General features: G+C 35.1%; 1 protein-coding gene across 1 annotated transcript; it reads left to right on the top strand.

The window, feature by feature from the left end:
* The first annotated feature begins 4,781 nt into the window (after positions 1–4,781).
* Positions 4,782–8,335, top strand: LOC109807778 (Pentatricopeptide repeat (PPR) superfamily protein). The gene is made up of 2 exons (XM_020370400.3): positions 4,782–6,943; positions 8,185–8,335. The coding sequence occupies exon 1, from the start codon at positions 4,873–4,875 to the stop codon at positions 6,241–6,243; it is 1,371 nt and encodes a 456-aa protein (XP_020225989.1). The 5' UTR covers positions 4,782–4,872; the 3' UTR covers positions 6,244–6,943; positions 8,185–8,335.
* The last annotated feature ends 15,813 nt before the right edge of the window (positions 8,336–24,148 follow it).

A 24,148-nucleotide genomic window follows, 5' to 3' on the forward strand; every position in this document is an offset into this window, starting at 1 on the left:
TACTGCACTACATTGAGGGCAAAGCATGACCTCTCTATCCACGTCCTTTTTCTTAGACAGGAATTAGACTAAACTATCTCCCTCCTTAGGATAAATAGGTTCCTCCTCTTTAGCAAAGTCATCCAGCAATTCCTTCAACTTTTCATCTGAGATAGGTTCGACGTTTTCATCTTCCTCAACATTCACTTTGACCATGTTGATCCCCATCGAGACTAGTTCTATATACCCAGTATGAGTTGCAAATGGATCAGTATCCATTTTCATATCCTTTTCCTTGAAAGCTAGACGACACTCAGTGATCGCCTTCTCGATCATGTCCTTGAAATGCACACAATTATTAGTCCAATGACTATAGATGTTATGAAATTTGCAAAACATTTTCCCTTTTCTTTGCTCAAATGGAGGAATTTTGTGGTTTTCTGGAAGTACAATTTATTTATCTTTTAATAAAATATCGAATATTTTATCCGCCTTAGTTACATCAAAACTATATCGCCTAGTGGTACTCCCTTCAACATTGTCTCCTGGTTTTAACATTTGACATTGGTATGTAGGACCAGGACGTAATTCAGCCAAGTTTACTTCGAAATCCTCACTAAGACCTTCATAATTAACATCTTCGCTTTCTGCACTTTCTATATAAGCAATTTTATCTTTTCAAACAAACCTATCAAAATTTCTTAACTTCTCTTTTTCTAACTTAATTTGTTCGATCCTTCTCACTTTTTCTGCTAATTGGGCCATATCTCTTAATTGTTCGTTCACTAGTTTTTTACGAATCGAGAAATCTAACCCTGTTGCAGCAATTTTAACCAATTCATGTTATGTTGGTATAACATCGAGATTTTAATTGCCTGAACCTATTCAATTAGTCGTCCAATGTTTCATGATTTTGTCTCTTAATATTCATTAAGTCGACAATACTCACTTTAGTTTCTCCTCAAAAGAAATGCTCATGAAAATTCCCTTCTAATTGAGCCCAAGTGTTAATCGAATTTGGAGGTAGAGTTGTAAATCATGTAAAAGCATGTTTAGTTAGAGAACTTGGGAAGTACTTCATTTTTAAATATTCGTTGTTCCCTAAATCTCCACATTCGACTAAATATCTTGCAATATGTTCGACTGTAGACACATTCAATTCTCCTGCAAATTTCGAGAACTTTGGAGTTTTTATCCCTCTAGGCAATTCTGCTTGAGTTATATACTCAGGGAACGCAGACACGAAATAAGGGCGCTTATTTCGTTCTACCTCTAAACCATGCCTGTTCAATACCTTTTCTATAACTTGATCTAAATTTTCCTCGAGGTTCCTATGAGGTCGACCTATATTTTGAGGAAAAACTCCAATCCCACCATGATTCTCTGTTTCGTTCAAATTCACACTATTTGCCCTCGAGGGTTGATTATCTCCCATTTTATCTCCTATTTTACTTATTAACTCATATAAAGGGGTGAGTATATTATGCATCTGAGTCGATAGCAAATTAACCATGTCATGATTACTATGGTCCATCTGTTGTCGAAGGGCTATCATGGCTTGATTACTTATACTTGTGGGGACGTAACTACTTTGTCGAACTAGAGATCCCTCATGATTTGTCCCTACATGTTGATAAGGATCTTGCATGACAAATCCCATTCCATTTGGTCTGGGATTATATCCTTGTGGGGATACATGCATTTGTGAGTTTGGTCCTAAATAGGGTATTGGCATCTCGACATGTACAGGTTGAGTAGTCCGCCAATTTGGCGGCATACCCCATGGATATTCTCGAGTGGCATTCAACATTTCTTGAGACACATTCATTTGCCTCGCCACATTCTCGGGTACCATATTTGGTGGCGTTGCCCCCCTTGTCAAAACAGTTACATTTCCCCATTGATGTTTACATTTTCCTCGTGGGTATTTGAATTTCTATTTTCTGTATCTACTAGAACATCATTATTTACCTCCCTAGATGTAGACATGGTTCTTCCACTCCTAAGTCTCATAAAACATACCTAAAACTAGTTCAATTATGATTTTGAATTCAATGAGTGTCCCACCGGGCGTGCCAATTTGTTTGTGATGAAATTCGTTTATGGGTTCTTTTTATTCGAACTAGCACTAGTTTGTTTCAATTTAGGTATTTTATGTTTAAACTTAATAAAGAATGGGGACAGAAGGAGTAGAGTGACTAGTAATTACTTGTTTCTAGATTTTCATCAATAATTATCAAGCAATAATGTTCATACATGTAGATACTTAAATGAATGGAATGAACAATACATATATTAACAATACAAATCATGGTCCACTTCACATAATGATTAAATTACAATATCAGAATTACACTAACTACGAATTGAAACTAACTACACTAATCCTAGAAAAAGAAAGAAAATGTGGTCAAGAATTCGCCATACCCAGCAATTTCGTCCACGAAAGCCATATGCGCAGGCAGTGAGTGCTTGATAGTGTAAGTATGACTTTTCCGACCCCTGTACATGAGGTTGCTTCTTCTATTTATATACATAATCGAGAGCGGTTGATTTTGTGTAAATCCATCATGGGCGCATAACCGTTGTCCGCTACATCACTTACGTGGGCTAAGGTGTAACTTCTCGTAACCATTCGTCCCACGTGTTTTATTTCTTCGATTCGCTCTTTAATAACTACGTTGGTGTAACTACTCAACTGCTCGAGAAAACCTCCAGTAACCTTCTTTCTCTACTCTTTCCGAGCAGTTCTCGTTCCGAGCGATTCTCGAATATGTATGTTTATGGCTCCTGATATTCCCCTTTTGGTATAAGTACTTCTTCCAAAATATAGATTTTTCGAGTGACCCTAACACCAGTGTAAAAAAATTTTACACTGACAGTGTATAGGTGATTAACTCATATATATATATATTGTTCTTACAGTAGATCGGTCGAGAGGGACGATCTGCTAGACAAGATTGGTGAGCCTTCTTTGTTGGGTACGTCGGCTGCTCCGAAGTGGGGGTGGTACTTGCCAAGGAGACTTCGATACTAAAGTTAGTATTTGATAGTGTCATCGTCTCATATATATAGTGCATGTACCTTGATGTGAATTAGGATTTTTGTCTTATGCGAGGGCAACGTTGATTTGGGCCTGAGGTTGATCTCAGCCCGGTAGATAGTGGGCCTTTGTTCTGGCTGATGTCATGTGGCGTATATCCGATATCTTTTAGTGCTTTAGTGCCGAGTTCAAGCTCGACTTCTCGACAAGGATAGTACATATATGAAGAGAGATTCATTTACTCTAAGAGTAAGTCTACTTAGACTTACTTCATTCAATAATTCATGTTCTACATCAAATTTTAAAGATACTTCGTTACATTAATTCAAATCAATATATAAAATGTTTGATTTTCATTCATGATGACAAATAAAGAAGAAAAATAAAGAAGAAAGCATAACGTAGGAGAGCCCTTCAAGAGAAGAGCTCTAATATCATAACAAAGATGACAATCATGAGAGAAAAAAGGAGAATAAGAATGATCGATGAAGGCTCTGTTGATTATTATGAGAAAGAAGAAGATATATATACAATGTAGAAAAACAAAAATAACAAAAATGAAATAGAAAAGAGGAATAGAAAAATAAAACAAAATATATCAGAAAAATGGGAACAAATAAATAAAACAGAATGTAACAGAAAAATAAAACTATATCTGAGAGATGCCTCAGTGTAAGTAGGCCAATAATCTTCATGTCGGAGCTCTCCAAACTGTCCTTCGTATACCTTTTTGGAACTTTCTGCAATCATACCACATTTCATTTAGCCTTACTGTAAATCTCCCAGCGGGTCAAACTTTTCTAGGATGTAATCTTCATGTCAAAGCTCTCCAAACTGTCCTTCGTATACCTTTCTAGAACTTGTTGCAATCATACCACATTTCATTTAGCCTTACTGTAAATCTCCCAGTGGGTTAAGCTTTTATCGGATGTAATCTTCATGTCGGAGCTCTCCAGACTGTCCTCCGTATACCTTTCTAGAACTTGCCGCAATCATACCACATTTCATTTAGCCTTACTGTAAATCTCTTAGGGGGTCAAACTTTTCTCGGATGTAATCTTCATGTCGGAGCTCTCCAAATTGTCCTTCGTATACCTTTCTGGAACTTGCCACAATCATACCACATTTCATTTAGCCTTATTGTAAATCTCCCAGCGGGTCAAACATTTCATTTGGAGAGTTCCGACATGAAGATTATTGACCTACTTATACTGGTCCAACTTTGTGGTCAAATTCAGAACTCAAGCAAACTTTCAAGGGTCGGCCAAAGTCCAGCAGCATTAAAACAAAAATGGACATAGAGAACAACATAATCAGTTTCTGCCACCATTGATCTTTATTGTTGTATTGAATTTTAATAAATTTATTTAGATATATTTATAATGTTAATATTCAATAAATTTAAATATTTGATGTTAGTTTTTGAGTTTTGGTATTTGACAAGTGAAAATTGAAAAAAAAAATTTATTTGTAGGTCAGAACGACCCGTTCTGAAAGCAGAACGAACCATTTTGATTCCATTTTTTATGTCCTAATTTTAATTTTGGAACGACCCATTCTAATTTTTTTTTTCATGTGTTATTTTTTAATCCGGAACGGCCTGTTCTAATTTTAGAACGACCTGTTCCGAAACGTGAACAGCAAATAATACTAGTTAGGAAAATAAATTTAGACAATTGCTATTTGACTAAATTTTTTTTAAATATTATTATTTGAGTAAATAACTCTCTAAAAGGATCCCAGAATTTGGCGGCAAAAAGGGTAATGAAAGACAAACTCTGTTCGGTGCTCACTTATACGATCCTTCTCCACTGATACAATCAGAAAACAGCCTTGGAAAAGAAGAAGCAATGCCCTCATCGAAACCCATATCCCCCTTCCGCCTCACCTCCCTCCTCCGCGCCCAGAAGGACCCAACCCTCGCCCTCCAACTCTTCCTCAACCCCAACCCCAACCCCACCCCCACCACGCGCCCCTTCCGCTACTCGCTCCGCTCCTACGACCTCATCATCACCAAGCTCGCCCGCGCCAGAATGTTCCCCGAGATGGAACAAGTTCTCACCCGCCTCCTCCGCCAAACCCGCTTCCCACCCCCGCAACCCCTCCTCCGCCACGTCATCACCCTCTACGCACGCGCCCGCCTCCCCTCACGCGCCATCCGCACCTTCCTCTCCATCCCTTCCCCCTCCCTCCGCTCCTTCAACTCCCTCCTCCACGCGCTCCTCTCCTGCCGCGACTTCCCCTCCCTCACGCGCCTCCTCCCGCGCCTCTCCCGCTTCGGCCCCCCCGACGCCTCCACCTTCAACATCCTCCTCCACGCCTGCGCCCTCACCAACGACCTCCCACGTGCCGCCTCCCTCCTCCGCCGCATGCGCACGTGCGGCGTTCGCCCCGACCAAATCACGTTCGGGACCTTCATCAACGTTCTCTGCAAGCACGCCAGATTGGACGAGGCTTTCCGAGTGAAGGAGGAGATGGAGAGGGTTTTCGATTTGAAGCCTAATGTTTTCGTTTACACCGATTTGATCAAAGCGGTTTGCGGGGTTGGGGACTTCGATTGCGCGCTTCGGATGAAGGATGAGATGGTGAGGAACGGTTTGAGGCTTGATGCTGTTGTCTACAACACTCTGATTTCCGCGCTTTTCAAAGCGGGGAAGAAGGGTTTAGGGTTTAGGGTTTTGGAGGAGATGAGGAGTGGTGGTGGGAAGCCGGATTCGGTGACGTGTAATGTGTTGATTGGGGAGTATTGTAGGGAGGGGGAGATTGATGAGGCTTTTAGGGTTTTGGATGAAGGGGTGGAGGGTGTGAAGCCTGATGTTGTTGGATTCAATGTGGTTATTGGTTGGCTGTGTAAAGAGGGGAAGTGGAGGGAGGCAGAGGATTTGTTTCGGGACATGCCGCGGCGGCGGTGTGTTCCCGATGTGGTGACTTACCGGACGATGTTCGACGGGCTTTGCCGGTGGATGCAGCTTGAGGAAGCTGGGTTGGTTTTGGAGGAGATGGTTTTTAAGGGCTATGTTCCTCGTTCCTCAAGTTTGAATGAGTTTATTGGCAGGTTGGGGCGGGATGGGAAGTTTGAACTGTTGTGGAAGGTTTTGAGTGGATTGGGGAGAGAGGGGTTTTGCAGTGAGGATGTGTGGAGAACTGTGGTTTCATTGGTTTGTAAGTCGGAGAAGATGTTGGGGGCTTTTGAGGTTTTTGATGCCTTGGTGTTGGTATGAATTGTAGATTTGGTTTTTCATCAAATGCACTAGGTGAGATTTGTTTGGTTGTGTGCAGAACTTGTTGACTAAAGATCATTAATTTTTCAGCAATGGTCCTGAGGTTGACCAACCAAAATGCTCGCTACAGAATATTTTTGGTAAAGAGCACAATTATTCTTTACGGGAGACAATCATGTTTGAGTTGGGTAGCTGTATAGTTGGTGACGAGCTTTTGCATTTGAAATTCTTATTTAAAAACATCAAAGTGCTGTTTAATCCTTGTTCCTTCCACAATGCATGTTTTCATGGACGAGCCACACATCTCCAAATCTAGCCAAGCAATACATTAAGCACATGATAGGGAATTTGTATTATGAGGTGCTTAAGTCCCACATCGGGAAGGGTTTTCCTGGTGCTTAGGTGCTTATCAATTGGTATTAGAGATGGTTGTTGGTGTTTTAGAAATGGTTACCTATGGAGGGGCTAACTGGAAAGGTTGGGTGAAGTATCATAGAGTGTGCGACTAGAGGTAAATTTGTAGTCCACAAAGTTGAGATGAATATCCAATGAAGAGTAATTGTTTGGACAATCCTTTTGTTGAAGGAGATATATGCCAATTACAAGCCTTCTAATGCCTCTCTTCCTAAAAGAAAGTCCTCATGTCTGCTACTATAGCTCCCAACTCTACCACTTGCGGATGCTCTTCCAAACCAGGGAGGTAAGTAGCTTCAGTGCAAATTATTCTGACTTTTGCTTTATACTTTTAATCCAAATCCAATAGTATTTGTTGATTTGATTTCTATTGAACAAAATGGCTGAGGTGGAGCTAATTGTAATTTAACTTAAATCATTTATGTTCTTATGATTTTACTTTTTCTTGATATTATAATGGAATTTTTCGTTGTTCAATTTTAAGTGATTGTTATGTTACTTGACTGTGTGGTTAGTTGATTCATGCTGTAAGCCTGTTCTTAAAATGTAAATTTTCATTTAAACTGCTTAGAAAATGAATGAAAGGTTATTATTTTATTTTCTTTGTGCCTTATTGATATGATTTGAATGAAAAATAAAATTATTCCCAGATGATAGAAACATTCACTATTTTGTTGACTTGTCATTGTTAGTATCTTTCTTATTGTTGGTGATTTTATTTGTTTGATAAATTCAACTCAATATGTTTCAAATATTAAAAACTTTTAGTACACTAGTTAAAAGTTAAGAGATTATCTATAAGGTTGTCCTAGACATGGTTGAATCAAAGATAGTTCTTCTGTGATTGAAACCCAAATCCCAAGACAATTAGGCCCAAACCCAAAATAGTGTATGTTAGAAAGAAAAATAAGGGCAACACGGGATCAAAGATAGTTTGTGCTGTTGAACAAGACCCTTCTTTTATTGAAAATCAAAACAGCTGGAAAATACAGATGCAATCACCATAGTTAATATTCCTCCAGAGTTCAAGAAATGGGAAGGAACACATCCTTCAACCTCAACAAGATCTTTGGACATCTGCATATTTCTAGGATTTATATATTTTTTAATGCAAAGATTTTCTTTGATTTGCTGTCACTTATTATAAGATTTTCTGACTGCTATAATGTTTGTATGTATGCTCATGATCGAACATGATCAGCAAATAATTACACAATGATATGATCTGCTTGAAATTTTCATTTGTGATTCATGCTAAGTTAGCTCCTAACATGTCCCTTCTTTAGCCAAGCCTAATGTTAAAATTTGCAATAGTTTACTGGAAATTTTCTTAGAAAAAAATATATTCTCAGAAAAATCTAGGTGTAAATTATTTGGATTCCAATCTGATAGTGTAACTGTAGTAAATTTATTTGGAATATGAAAGTAAAATTATGAGAGCGACAAATCTGATGACAGTTGATGTCTCAATCATTGAACTTCCTTATACATTTTTTAATCTGTATGTCATTATTTTTCAACATGTAGATGCATCATCTCGACTCTTGAGCTAAAACTTATATATGGGCTTGTACAGGTAAATTTTTTATCAAGATCTTACACTAGAACGGATGTCTGTTACTCAATACTTCATACAGAAGATGCATTAGTAAATTATAGTATACTTTTTTGTGCTCTATTCTATAGTTGCTAATAAGAATCCAATTTTCAAGCATAAAGATCTACGATAAATTAATATGTAAACTGAAACATGATACCTAAGAATTTGAGAGGATCTTTAATGACTATTATTCAGCAATAAAAATAAGCTAGAACAGTTACAAAAATCAAAGACCATACTAGTGCATGTTTGATTTTGAATTTTGTTATGCCATTCAAGTCAAATGGAAGCTTTTCCTTGTAGCTTCTCGTTTATTTAAGATTTGGATGTGAAAAAAGTATGTGACACGCACGCCGATTTAGTGTTATGGATTTTCAACCAGAATACTTTATTATTTTAAATCGTTTATTCCCCAAGTATAAATATATTTATGGATTTAGGTCCTCTTAGTTTAGGTAAGAAACATCACAATGTCATGTTACGAGAGAAAAATATTCAATATAATTAAAGTAAAATCTAGCATTACTTGTGTGTGTGAAGATCATTAATTTAATCTGTGTTTTTATATTATAACATGACATTGTCATGTTGTTAACATAAAAGTTTCCTGATCTTTAGTGTGTTGAAATGATGAACCACCGCCCAAAGCAAAGAGCAAATTAAGTTCTAGCTACTCTTAAAAAGAGTAATCCAAGAAGTTTGATGAAAGTTTGTTTAGGAACTGTGACTTCTATTGTGAAAGGTGATATCAAATCAACCTAAGTCAATGCTCTAAAAATGAGGTTGAAAGGGAACAAATGAAGGAGTCCATATGCTTCAGCTATGGAAAGCTTTGTGCTCAGTTTATAAGACCTGACATTGTATATGTTAAGATGCTTAGGTGATATTAGCATGATTAAGGCTTAGATCTCAAGAGCTGTGAAAAAAGGGATGATGTACTTTCAAGGATAAGCATTATAAGCTAATCTAAAAGGGACTCCCTAAACTAAATGAGGTTGGTTATATTTTGAAATTATTGTTTACTTGGATCTAGATTTGTTGGGTTATACTATATTGTACTCTTCTGTTCTTTATTATTAAAAAAAAACTGATTTATTGTATATTAAAAAAAAATAATTATTTGTATTAAATTTTACTAATTTTATAATATTATTTAGTATTTTTATTATAAATTTTAAAAGAAGTAATACAATCGAAAAGTCATGCAATAAATGAAGAATATTTTAAGAAAAATATCGATAATTAAAATAAAAGCAGTTGAAATTTATTTATATTTAAAAATAAAAAACATGTTTTTATTTTATTTTAAGGAGTACTAATAGAAAACAGGGGGCGTAGAACTTTGAGTTGAGACTTTTCATGTTGTGTAACAAAGTTGTTTTGTGGAGAAGTGTCCATCTCTCATTACTTGTCACATTTATTAAGAAAGCTAAGCTGGTTTCTTGATTTGAGGAGACAAACATAATTAAAACCGAGTTTGGTTTCAATGAACGGTTCTATATCCTAGTGAAATAAAATTCTTGGTTAGATTTTGGATAATATGTTTATATAAAAAAAAAAAACTTACAAAATGGAGGGTCATGACATGAAAGTTGAATTTCACATAGTACAAGTATATAGGCAAATCATAAACTTTTTGAAGTAGAAGGAGGAGGAAACCTTGTCACCTATGCATCTACGTGGCATCCACGTCGTCCACATTTAACACCGTTTGTAGAATTTGGACGGAAGTCCCACATTGATGTGTTTTTAAATTATTGATGACTAAATTGAAACAAAAATAAAGTGGGACCAAATTGAAAATTTTAATTATGAGGGACCAAATTAGGCATTTAGCCTATTTAGTATTATTTTTCTTTTGTATGTCTAATTAGCTGTCCTAGTCTCTCAGCAGTCCTAGGCTCTTAGTCTTTTTCAGCCTATGTTGTATGTTTTTATATACTCAATCTAGTAATGAAGAAAGTGAGTGAGACACTTTTCAAGAACCATCTTAAATTTAAGTTGGTATAAGAGCGGGTCCGATCCCGCTCTGTCGTTCGCCGTCTTTTGCCACCGGCCACCGTTTGCTACCGTTTGTCGGCAACCAAATTCTCTAGGGAACTTAGGGTTTGGTGTGCCTCGTTGAGCGCGACCGAACCCTGTTGGTTTTGAGCATATATCAAAGTCTCCACGCGTTCCCATGCGCCGCTCCAAGTGTCTGCTGTGGAAGAACTAAAATTATTTCTTGATGAGTCATTGGAAGGAATGAAGAAAAAACTTGATAGGCTATATATGGTGATGATTTTACGAACATTGCATTTAGACTTTAATCATGTTCGTGATCAACTCCTGACCGGTCATGAAATTCCCTCAATGGACAACCTAGTTACTAGACTACTCCAAGTTCCAACTAAAGCCAAGAGCGAAAATTCTACTGCCATTGTTGAAGCTTCTGCTATGGTCTCTTCCAGGGTAAGAGGTGGTTGTGGAAACCGAGGAAGAGGGGGTAGAAGTGGTCATCCTCAATGTTCCTACTGCAAAAGGATGGGTCATACTCAAGAGAATTGTTACTTTCTCCATGGTTTTCCAGACAGCAAAACTGTCCAAGTCTGATCAATCAGAAAAGGTTGATAGGAAGATTCCTGAAAATGATTATCATGAATATCTTCAATGGAAAGCTATGAGTCAAGCTCAATCTTCCTCTACCCCTACTATTTCTACAGCCTGTATTTCTCAATTAACTGCAAGTCAAAGTCCATGGATCATTGATTCAGGTGCCTCTGATTACATACTAGTAATGATTCTCTATTCTCTTCCATGTCCTCTCTTAAATCACCCCATCTTATTACCTTAGCAGATGGATCCAAATTCACTTTCTCCTATGTTAAATTTAAAATCTGTTTTATTTGTCCCTAATTTTCCTTTCAATTTAATCTCTTTAAGTCAATTAACTAAATCCCTAAATTGTTCAGTAACTTTTAATGCTGAATCTTGTGTCATTTAGGAACGTGGTACGGGCAGGATGATTGGCGTAGGACATGAATTTGGTGGTCTTTACTATTTTGGAATGCAACCATCTGCATCTTGTGTTGCTGTTTTGCCACCCAAGCTTTTGCATGGTCGTTTGGGTCATCCAAGTTTATCCAAGTTGAAACTCTTAGTTCCTAGTCTCAAAACATTGGAGGAGTTGGGTTGTGAGTCCTGTCAACTAGGCAAACATGTTAGATCATCCTTTCCCAAACAAACTGAAAAAAGATGTATATCGGTTTTTACCATCATTCACTCTAACATTTGGGATCCAAGTCGTGTAACATCTTTTGGTTTCAGATATTTTGTAACCTTTATTAATGAATTTTCTCGATGTACTTGGGTGTACTTAATGAAAGATCGTTCTGAACTTTTGTCTATATTTGTTTCTTTCTTTAATGAAATTAAGAACCAATTTGGAAAATTAATCAAAATTTTTAGAAGTGACAATGCCAAAAAATATTTCTCCTTTGAATTATCTTCCTTTTTATCCTCACAAGGTGTTTTACATCTGTCTACATGTCCACACACACCCCAACAAAATGGAATAGCAGAAAGGAAAAATGGACACCTTGTAGAAATTGCACGCACCCTGATGCTCAATGCAAATGTTCCTGTACATCATTGGGGTGATGCAATTCTTACAGCCTGTTTTCTAATAAACAGAATGCCATCTTCTCTTGAGAATAAAATTCCTTACTCAATTATCTTTCCAAAGGAACCCTTGTTTCATGTCTCACCTAGAGTCTTTGGGTGTACATGTTTTGTCCATGATGTCTCTCCTGGTTTGAATAAGTTATCGGCTAGAGCTAAGAGCTATCAAATGTGTTTTTCTAGGCTATTCTCGTCTCCAGAAAGGGTACAAGTGTTACTCTTTTCTTCTCTTCTCTCTATAACTAACTCTTTCCTCCTCCTCTATTTCTTGCCTACTGTAACTCTAAGTGGGCCCTGGACAGTTGGGACTACGGGTACCCCATGTTGGATTGTGTCCTGATTCCATAGAAATTGGATGAAGGATTTTAAGTTTTGACACGATAATTCTTTAAAGATACAGAAAGGGTCGCTGTGCTAATGTTACGAAGTTACTACATCCGGTAAATGTTTATAGAAGTTTATATTTGTTTGATTTGGCTCAACCTGAAGAAATAAATTGACTTTCTCATTACTAGTAGAAAAAAAAGGCATTTTGTGCCTTCGAGAGAAATAATTTTTTCTTTTTAGTTAAATGATGTGTAATTTTCTTTTGGTAGTGTACAATTATTTTTATGGTTGTTGATTAAAGGGTAAAATTGGAACAAACTGTTGACATAAAAAAGGGGTATTCTTTTTATTACCAGTATAGATTATGTATTTTTAATTTTTAATTTTTTTTGCCTGTTACTCGCAATCCTAGCTCAGATTTAGTTTTCTTTTTAAGAAAATCCTGTTGTCACTTATTGAATACATCCTTTTGTCATCTTGAACTTGAAGCAATACCTATTTTTAAAGATTGATATATGTGATGGTTTTCCTTCATAACCATGTTAAGAACATAAAACTTAGCCCCAAGTGAGATGAAGTATATTTATCTTATCATTTATTTTCTTAAAACTGCTGGAGATAATTTTCCAGTTCTTTAGAGTCAGTCTAACTTAGCTTTGAAATTTTATTCCTGTTATGGTCTTTCACAACCAAATTATATACATACATATATATATATATATATATATATATACCTCTTGACCCTAAGTAAGAACTATCTTCATGTGGTATTGGTGCTACAGCTGCACCATGCTACGTTCATGATCAGGTTTGTTGCTGGTTGGTATTATAAGTTTAATGGAAGACTGATTTCTTTAATACAAATTGTAAACTCCCATTCATGCCCTTGTAAAGTTTTTTTAATCCCAAAATTGAATTAAGGTGGCTATTTTTGTTTGATCGGTGTTAGTTTGTGCTGATGAACAAGACCCTTCTTTTATTGAAAGTCAAAACAGCGGGAAAATACAGATGCAACTACCATAGTTAATATTCTTCCAGAGTTCAGGAAATGGGAAGGGACACATCCTTCAACCTCAACAAGATCTTTGGACATCTGCATATTTCTAGGATTTATATATTTTTTAATCCAAAGGTTTTCTTTGATTTGCTGCCACTTATTATAAGATTTTCTGACTGCTATAATGTTTGTATGTATGCTTATGATCGAACAAGATCAGCAAATATTTACACTGTGGTATGATCTGCTCCTAACTCGCCCCTCCTTTCTTTAGCCAAGCTCAACGTTAAAATTTGCAAAAGTTTAGTTGAAACTATCATAGAAAAACCTGGGTGTAAATTATTTGGAGTCCAATCAGGCGGTGTAACTGTAGCAAATTCATTTGGAATATGACAGTAAAATTATGAGAGTGGCAATGGTGATGACAGTAGTTGTCTCAATCATTGAACTTATACATTTTTTAATCTGTATGTCATTATTCTTCAACATGTAGATGAATCATCTTGACTCTTGAGCTAGATCTTATATATGGGTTTGCACAGGGGCAACTTTTATCAAGATCTTACACTAGAACGGATGTCTATTACACAATGCTTCATAGAAAATGCATTAGTAAATTATAGCATACATTTTTGTGCTCGTTTCTTGGCTACTATTTACTAATAAGAATCCAATTTCCAAGCATAAAGATCTACGATAAATTAATATGTAAACTGAAACATGCTACCTAAGAATTTGAAAGGATCTTTGATGACTATTATTCAGTAATAAAAATAAGCTAGAACAATTACAAAATCCGAGGGGGGTATTAGTGCATCTTTGGTTTGAATTTTGTGATGCCATTCTCAAGTCAGAAGAAAACTTTTCCTTGTAGCTTCTCTGTTGATTTAAGATTTGGATGTGGAAAAAAGTATGCGAGGCTTGTGTAGAACGCCCATTTAGTGTTATGGATTCACTCAATCCCAATACTTTATTATTTTGAATCGTCTATTCCCCAAGTATAATTATATTTATGGTTTAGATCCTCTTAGTTTAGGCAAGAAACATCACAATGTCATGTTATAAGAGAAAAATATTCAAAATAATTAAGGTAAAATCAATCATTACTTGTGTGTGAAGATCATTAAATCAATCTGTGTTTTTATGTTATAGCATGACATCGTCATGTTCCTTGATAAGTATTAACATAATAGTATCCTGATCTTCATAGTGTGTGTGCTGAAATGACGAACCACAGCCCAAAGCAAAGAACAAATTAAGTTCTAGCTAATCTTAAAAAGTGTTACTCTTTTCTTCTCCTCTCTCTCTAACTAACTCTTTCCCCCTTCTCTATTTCCTGCCTACTGTAACTCTAAGTGGGCCCTGGACAGTTGCGACTACGGGTCAGTTTAACTTTTCTTTGAAATTTATTCCTGTTATGGTCTTTTACAACCAAATTATATATATATATATATATATATATATATATATATATATATATATAATTAGATTAGTTTCCATAATATTAGAGATTAGTATCTTTATTATTTATTGTATTCTCTCTATAAGATTAGTGTGTATAGCAATCCATACAATTCCTAAATTACAACATGGTATCTAGAGCTTAGGTTTTTTTTTTAGAATTTTTTTCTCTCTTTTTGTAGAGGCCTTCACGCTGCCACCACTGCCACCGCCACTGATGGCTGCCACCGACCATTGTGGGCCTCCATCGGCTACCGCCTTTGACCATTGTTGCAATCTTTGCTTTGAAATTTATTCTTATTATGGTCTTTCACAACCAGATTATATATATATATATATATATATATATATATATATATATATATATATGAGGAGGGCTCAAATGACACCGACGTAACTTTACTACGTGTTACATTGCTCAATAACTTTAAATTAAATATGAATTTTGTAAATCTAACTGTTAGATTGAAAATTCATCACTTTATATGTGTATATCAAATTTTGTTAAAATTGAACAACTTGAGATTAATCAAAAAGTTCATATTTTAGTATATTTTGAAATAAATATATAACGTCAATTTTGTTTTATAAGAATAAAGTATCAAATTATCTTGGATTAATATAAAATTTTGTATATATGATCTAAGAGTAAAGAACTTTCAATCTAGCGGTTGGATTACAAAATTCACATTTAATTTAAAGTTATTGAGTTGTGTAACACTTAGTAAAAGTTATACCGGTGTATTTTGAACCCTCCTCTATATATATTGCTATAAATATTCTCGATATATTACAAATATTGTTGATATAGATATTATTGTTATTATCCTCGCTATAAATTAGGGATATGATTAGATTAGTTTTCATAATATTAAAGATTAGTATCTTTATCATTTATTGTATTCTCTCTCTAAATAAGATTGGTGTGTACAGCAATCCACACAGTTCTTGAATTACAACATGGTATCTAGAGCTTAGGTTTTTCTTTTAGAACTTTTTCTCTCTCTTTTTGTAGAGGCCTTGTCGCAACCCAAATATTTTTGATCTCGCGACTAATGGTTTAGACATCCTTTTAAAAGTCTCATCAATTAAGGAATGCCCGGACACCAGACTAATCCTTAATTAATGGTTTTGAAAAATGAGTTCATGGAGTCGCCACCAATGTTTTACTCAAAACATTGGAAAAAGAAAAGATTTTTTTAAAATCCAATAATGGTCTTGATAACCAGAATTGGGTTCGGGGGTCGGTTACGTGTAGGGAAGGTATTAAGCACCCCTACAACGTCCTTAATTGGTACCCTATGGTGAAGTTAACATTATAAATGATATTAATATAAATATTAAATTTCCTTTTATTACTAATTATTTACATGCTTGAAATTTAAATTATACAATTAACCCTAAAATGCTACATGATTATTTTTATTATAACAATATTAATTATAGATAAGAAATAAATAAAAAAAGAAAGAAAGAGATTATTGAAATACCTCTTGAATGAGCTCTATTGAATCTTCAAAACAGAAAGATTTTAGGTTCTTTGTGGCAACCTTTCACACTACAATGCCTCACAAAATCTCAAGAAATACAAAAGTGAGAGGAAGAGAGAAAAAGAGAGAAATTCCGAGCTCTAAGGAGTCCGGACGAAATTTTGGAGTCCTCAGAAATGAGCCTCAGCTGTCTATTTATAGATTTTAAAAAAGGTCCAGAACGGCCCGTTCTGAAATCGGAACGGCCCGTTCTAGATATGGCCGTTGTGGGTTAAATTGATAACTGGAACGACCCGTTCTGAAATTGGAACGGCCCGTTCCAGAGACACAATTTTCACACACTTGGCTATGTTGGAACGGCCGTTCCGAAGAAAGGTTTTTAGGCCTTTTCCTTAACTTGGAACGGCCTGTTCTAGTTTGGGAACGACCCGTTCCAGTAAAGGTCTTAACACCCTTTTTAGAAGATTGAAACAGCCTTGGAACTGCCCGTTCCAATTGGAACGGCCCGTTCCAATCTAGGGTTTTTGGCCTTTTTAGAAACTTGGAATGGCTTGTTCCAAATTGGGAACGGCCCGTTCCGGTTTTGGAACAGCCCGTTCCAGTCTTCTAAAATCAGCTTGTTTGAGCTTTTGGGCCCTCTAAAGTTCTGTCCCATTGTTTGCATGCCCCCCAGATGAAATTGGGTGTCTACAGGCCTTCATGTCGCCTTCGACCACCATCGCTGCCCACCACCTCCGACTGCTGCCTTCGACCGTCGCCTGTCGCCACCTTTGACTGTTGTCAGTGGCTGCCTCCGACCGTCGTCAGCTGTCGCCTCTGACCGCTGCCTCTGACTATCATCATCGTCTTTGTTTTGAAATTTATTCCTGTTATGGTCTTTCACAACCAAATTTTATATATATATATATATATATATATTGTTTCAGATATTCTGTATTTATTACAGATACTGTTGATACAGATATTATGGTTATTATCCTCGCTATCAATTAGGGATATGATTAGTTTCTATAATATTAGAGATTAATATCTTTATCGTATGACTGGTAATCAATCTTTTGTCTCTCAATTGTCCTTCTTCGACTCCTTACCACTTGTTACTTTTTCCGATGGTTCTCAAATTAAAGTTCATGGCATTGGTCAAATACAGCTACTCCCCTTTAATTTTATTTTGTCCATAATAGAACATTTTTATTCTAAGTATAACAAGCAAGGCAACAATAAAAATTGTTACTCTAGAACTTGACGAAAATCATAGACATTTCATTTTGAACAAAATGTAGAGAACAATAAGTGACCGATGGACCCTGTCCTTGTCTTGCATCTTGTGCTAAAATAAAAACAACGGGTAGGGAGAAAATAAAAAAAAGAAAGAATAAACTTGAAGAACTCGACGACCACGACCAACAACAACAACCAACAAACAAGCAACAGACAAATAGGGAATGAAAGAAAGCGAGACTCAAGCACAGCAATAAGACCACTGTTCGACGTCCTCTTGGCCAGTAGGAACAGTAGCATCGCCCTCAAAAGAAGAGAGTGGTACTAGATAAGGCATTCTGTCAAAGGTGTGAGCAAGGGCAGAGGTGAGAACCACAGTGCTGTCAGTGGTGACGAACTCAAAAGCACGATGCTTTAGAGAATCGAACATGAGCTCGGGCTAGTGATGGATCACTCGAAGGATGTCTCCACAGAAGGGCCCAGGCACGACACGTGTAACCACGAAGTTGTGGAGGCCGTCGCTCTGCGATACCCTCACGACGCTAGGGTAACCAAACAAGTTATGGACTTCGCCAAGCGCCTCCTCTTAAGCCCTGATATTATCATTTATTTTCTTAAAATTGCTGGAGATGATTTTCCAGTTCTTTGGAGTCAGTCTAACTTTGCTTTGAAATTTTTTCCTGTTATGGTCTTTCACAAACAAATTATATATATATATATATATATATATATGTATATATATATATGTATATATATATATATATATATATATATATATATATATAGTTACAAATATTCTAGATATATTACAGATATTGTTGATATAGATATTATGGTTATTATTCTCGCTATCAATTAGGGATATGATTAGATTAGTATCCATAATATTAGAGATTAATATATTTATCATTCATTGTATTCTCTCTATATGATTGGTGTGTATAGAAATCCACACAATACCTAAATTACAACATGGTATCTAGAGCTTAGGTTTTTCTTTTAGAATTTTTTTTCTCTCTTTTTAAAGAGGCCTTCATGCCGCCGGCCACCGCCTACGACTTCCGCTGGCCGCTGCCTACGACCGTTGCCGGCTGATGCCGACTGTCGCCTCCGACCGTCGCTCTGACCGTCATCGCCGTCTTTGCTGTGAAATTTATTCTTGTTATGGTCTTTCACAACCAAATTATATATATATATATATATATATATATATATATATATTATTACAAATATTCTGGACATATTACAAATATTGTTAATACAGATATTATGGTTATTATCCTCGCTATCAATTAGGGATATGATTATATTAGTTATAATAATATTAAAGATTAATATCTTTATCATTTATTGTATTCTCTCTATAAATAAGATTGTGTGTACAACAATCCACACAGTTCTTGAATTTCAACATGGTATCTAGAGCTTAGGTTTTTCTTTTAGAATTTTATTTTCTCTTTTTAAAGAGGCCTTCACGCCGCCGACCACCGCCAACGATTGCCGTTGGCCGCTGCCTACGACCGTTGTCGGCCGAGGTCGATTGTCGCCTCCGACCGCCATCTCTGACCGTCATCGCCGTCTTTGCTGTGAAATTTATTCTCGTTGTGGTCTTTCACAACCAAATTATATATATATATATATATATATATATACATATTTATATATATATATATATGTATATATATATATATGTATATATATATATATATATTGTTACAAATATTCTGGACATATTACAAATATTGTTTATACAAATATTATGGTTATTATCTTCGCTATCAATTAGGGATATGATTATATTAGTTATAATAATATTAAAGATTAGTATCTTTATCATTTATTGTATTATCTCTATAAATAAGATTGGTGTGTACACACACAGTTCTTGAATTACAACATGGTATCTAGAGCTTAGGTTTTTCTTTTAGAACTTTTTTTCTCTCTTTTTTCGGAGGCCTTCACGCCACCTTCGACCACCGTCGCTTTCGACCGTCACCTGCCACTACCTTTGACTGTTGTAGATATTGTTGATACAAATATTATGGTTATTATCCTTGCTATCAATTAGGGATATGATTAGTCTCCATAATAATAGAGATTAGTATCTTTATCATATGCCTGGTAATCAATACTTTGACTTTCAATTGTCCTTCTTCGACTCCTTGCCACTTGTTACTCTTTCTGATGGTTCTCAAATTAAAGTTCCTGGCATTGGTCAAATACACCTACTCCCCCTTAATTTATTTTTTCCATAACTGAACATTTTTCTTCTAAGTACAACAAGCAAGGCAATAATAAAATTTGTTACTCTAGAACTTGACGAAAGTCAGACATTTCATTTTGAACAAAATGTAGAGAACAATAAGTGACCGATGGACCCTGTCCTTGTCCTGCATCCTTCGCTAAACTAAAAACAATGGGTACGGAGGAAATAAAAAAAGAAAGAATAAACTTGAAGATCTCGACGACCACGACCAACAACAACAACCAACAAACAAGCAACAGACAAATAGGGAATGAAAGAAAGCGAGACTCAAGCACATCAATAAGACCACTGTTCGGCGTCATCTTGGCTAGTAAGAATAGTAGCATCGACCTCAAAAGAAGAGAGCAACACTAGATAAGGCATTCGGTGAAAGGTTTGGGCAAGGGTAGAGGCAAGAACCACAACGCTGTCAGGGGTGACGAACTCAAAAGCACGGTGCTTGAGAGACTCGAACATGAGCTCGGGCTGGTGATGCATCACTCGAAGGATGTCTCCACAGGAGAGCCCAGGCACGACACATGTAACAAGGAAGTTGTGTGGGCCGTCGCTTTGCGACACCCTCACGATGCTGGGGTAGCCGAACAAAATAGTTTTTAACACAAATAGTTTTTAACAAAATTTGAAAAATGTTACTTAATTATTTATATATGTTACTAATTTGCTTTAACAACATATTATCAAAAGTTATATATAGTCCATGTTGCTAAAGACTTTTAATAACATTTTTATATAATTAGGCAACATTTTTCAAATGTTAGCAAAGTAATATTTTTGTAACATTTTAATGATTTTGCCAATATTTTGTTAATTTTATAAAATGATAATTAATTTTAATTAAGATATATTACTATCAATTATTATATTTTTATGCCTCATAAACTCCTAGAAGTTATTTGAGAGAAGATTAAAGACATTTTTAATTAGTTACCACTAATTATATATAAAATATCAAATTTCATTTATCATAAATATAACTATATCTTTATATATACTCTTTATGAGTCATTAATCTATTCGATGTGAGACTTTAATTATGGGTAACAATTAGAGATAAGAAAAATATAATTTTTTTAGTCGATGTGGGACTTTGATTTTAGAAGCAATTATAGTAACATTTAAAAAAAAAAGTTGCAAAATAACCTATGTGAAATTGTTTTACTCTGATATGAGACTTTGAGTTTAAAAGCAATTAGAAAGAATAATATTGAAATAAAAAATGTTACTCTATCTAAAATGACATTTTAAAAAAATGTGTTGCAAAATAACCTATTTGTTTAATATATAGTAACATTTTAACAAATGTAAACAAGAAAATGTTGTTAAAGAATTAAAATATAGTACTGGTAATCCCCGATATTATCATTTATTTTCTTAAAATTGTTGGAGATGATTTTCCAGTTCTTTAATTAGAGTCAGTCTAGCTTTGCTTTGAAATTTATTCCTGTTATGGTCTTTCACAACCAAATTTTGTATATATATATATATATATATATATATATATATATTGTTACAAATATTCTGGATATATTACAGATATTGTTGATATAGATATTATGGTTATTATCCTCGCTATCAATTAAGGATATGCTTAGATTAGCTTCCATAATATTTGAAATTAGTATCTTTATCATTTATTGTATTTTCTCTTTAAGATTGGTGTGTATAGCAATACGCACAATTCCTAAATGACAACATGGTATTTAGAGCTTAGGATTTTCTTTTAAAAATTTTCTCTCTCTTTTTGCAGAGGCCTTCATGCGGCCTCCTACTGCCGCCGGCCCAAGCCTCTGACTGCCGCTTGCCGCTGCCTCCAACTGCCGCTAGCCGCCACCGACTATCGCCTCCGATCGCCGTCTTTGACCTTCATCGCTGTCTTTATTTTGAAGTTTATTCTTGTTATGGTCTTTCACAACCAAAATATATATATGTATAAATATATTGTTACATATATTCTGGATATATTACAAATATTGTTGATACAAATTTTATGGTTATTATCCTCACAATCAATTAGAGATATGATTAGATTAATGTTCATAATATTAAAGATTAGTATCTTTATTGATTATTGTATTCTCTCTATAAACAAGATTGGTGTGTACAACAATCCACACAGTTCTTGAATTACAACATGGTATCTAGAGCTTAGGTTTTTCTTTTAGAATTTTTTTCTCTCTTTTTGCGAAGGCCTTCACGCCACCTTTGACCACCGCCGCTTTCGACAGTCACATACCACTACCTTTGACTGTTGTAAATCGCTGCCTCTGGCTGCCGTCAGCTGTCGCCCCCGACAGCTGCCTCTTACTATTGTTGTCGTCTTTGCTTTGAAATTTATTCCTGTTATGGTCTTTCACATCTAAATTTTATATATATATATATATATATATATATATATATTGTTTCAGATATTCTGGATATATTGCATATATTGTTGATACAGATATTATGGTTATTATCCTCACTATCAATTAGGGATATGATTACTCTCCATAATATTAGAGATTAGTATCTTTATCATATGCCTAGTAATCAATCCTTTGACTCTCAATTGTCCTTCTTCGACTCCTTGCCACTTGTTACACTTTCCGATGGTTCTCAAATTAAAGTTCATGGCATTGGTCAAATACACCTACTCCCCCTTAATTTATTTTGTCCATAACTGAACATTTTTCTTCTAAGTACAACAAGAAAGGCAATAATAAAATTTGTTACTCTAGAACTTGACGAAAATCATAAACATTTCATTTTGAACAAAATGTAGAGAACAATAAGTGACTGATGGTCCTTGTCCTGCATTAAGCTAAAAACAATGGGTACGGAGGAAATATAAAAGGAAAGAATAAACATGAAGATCTCGACGACCACGACCAACAACAACAACCAACAAACAAGCAACAGACAAATAGGGAATGAAAGAAAGCGAGACTCAAGCACATCAATAAGACCACCGTTCGGCGTCATCTTGGCCAACAAGAATAGTAGCATCGACCTCAAAAGAAGAGAGCAGTTCTAGATAAGGCATTCAGTCAAAGGTGTGGGCAAGGGCAAAGGCAAGAACCACAGCTCTGTCAGGGGTGAAGAACTCAAAATCACGGTGCTTGAGAGACTCGAACATGAGCACGGGCTGGTGATGCATGACTCGAAGGATGTCTCCACAGGAGAGCCCAGGCATGGCACGTGTAACCACGAAGTTGTGTGGGCCGTCGCTTTGCGACACCCTCATGACGCTGGGGTAGCCGAACAAGTTGTGGACTCTGCCGAGCGCCTCCTCGTAAACTACAACACAAATAGTTTTTAACAACATTTGAACAATGTTACTTAATTATGTATAAGTGTTACTAATTTTCTTTAGCAACATATTATCAAAAGTTATATATAGTCCATGTTGCTAAACACTTTTAATAACATTTTTATATAATTAGGCAACATTTTTCAAATGTTAGCAAAGTAATATTTTTGTAACATTTTAATGATGTTGCCAATATTTTGTTAAAATTTTATAAAATGATAATTAATTTTAATTAAGATATATTACTATCAATTATTATATTTTTTTGCCTCTTAAACTCCTAGAAGTTCTGTGAGAGAAGATTAAAGACATTCTTAATTAGTTACCACTAATTATATATAAAATATCAAATTTCATTTATATTAAGTGTAAGTATATGGTTATATATACTCTTTATGAGTCATTAATCTATTCGATATGAAACTTTAATTATGGGTAATAATTAAAGATAAGAAAAATATAGTTTTTTAGTCGATGTGAGACTTTGATTTTAGAAGCAATTATAGTAACATTTAAAAAAAATGTTGCAAAACAACCTATGTAAATTTTTTTTACTCTGATATAGGACTTTGATTTTTAAAACAATTAGAAAGAATAATATTGAAATAAAAAATGTTACTCTATCTATAATGACATTTTTAAAAAAAGTGTTGCAAAATAACCTATTTGATTAATATATAGTAATATTTTAACAAATGTAAACAAGAAAATGTGGTTAAAGAATTAAAATGTAGTAGAGGTAAGCCCCAATATTATCATTTATTTTCTTAAAATTACTGGAGATGAATTTCCAGTTCTTTAGGATTAGTCTAACTTTACTTTGAAATTTATTCCTGTTATGGCCTTTCACAACCAAATTACATATATATATATAGTTAAAAATATTCTAGATATATTACAAATATTGTTGATATAGATATTATAGTTATTATCCTCACTATCAATTAGGGATATGATTAGATTAGTTTCCATAATATTTGAAATTAGTATCTTTATCATTTATTGTATTCTCTCTTTAAGATTGGTGGGTATAGCAATACACACAATTCCTAAATTACAACATGGTATCTAGAACTTGGGTTTTTTTTTAGAAATTTTTTTCTCTTTTTGCAGAGGCCTTCATGCCTCCTCCTACCGTTGCCGGCCCAAGCCTTTGACTGTCGCTAACCGTCGCCGCCAA

The sequence above is a fragment of the Cajanus cajan genome, chromosome 8 (assembly GCF_000230855.2).
Source record: "Cajanus cajan strain Asha chromosome 8, NIPB_CcT2T_4, whole genome shotgun sequence".
NCBI classification, from domain to species: domain Eukaryota; kingdom Viridiplantae; phylum Streptophyta; class Magnoliopsida; order Fabales; family Fabaceae; genus Cajanus; species Cajanus cajan.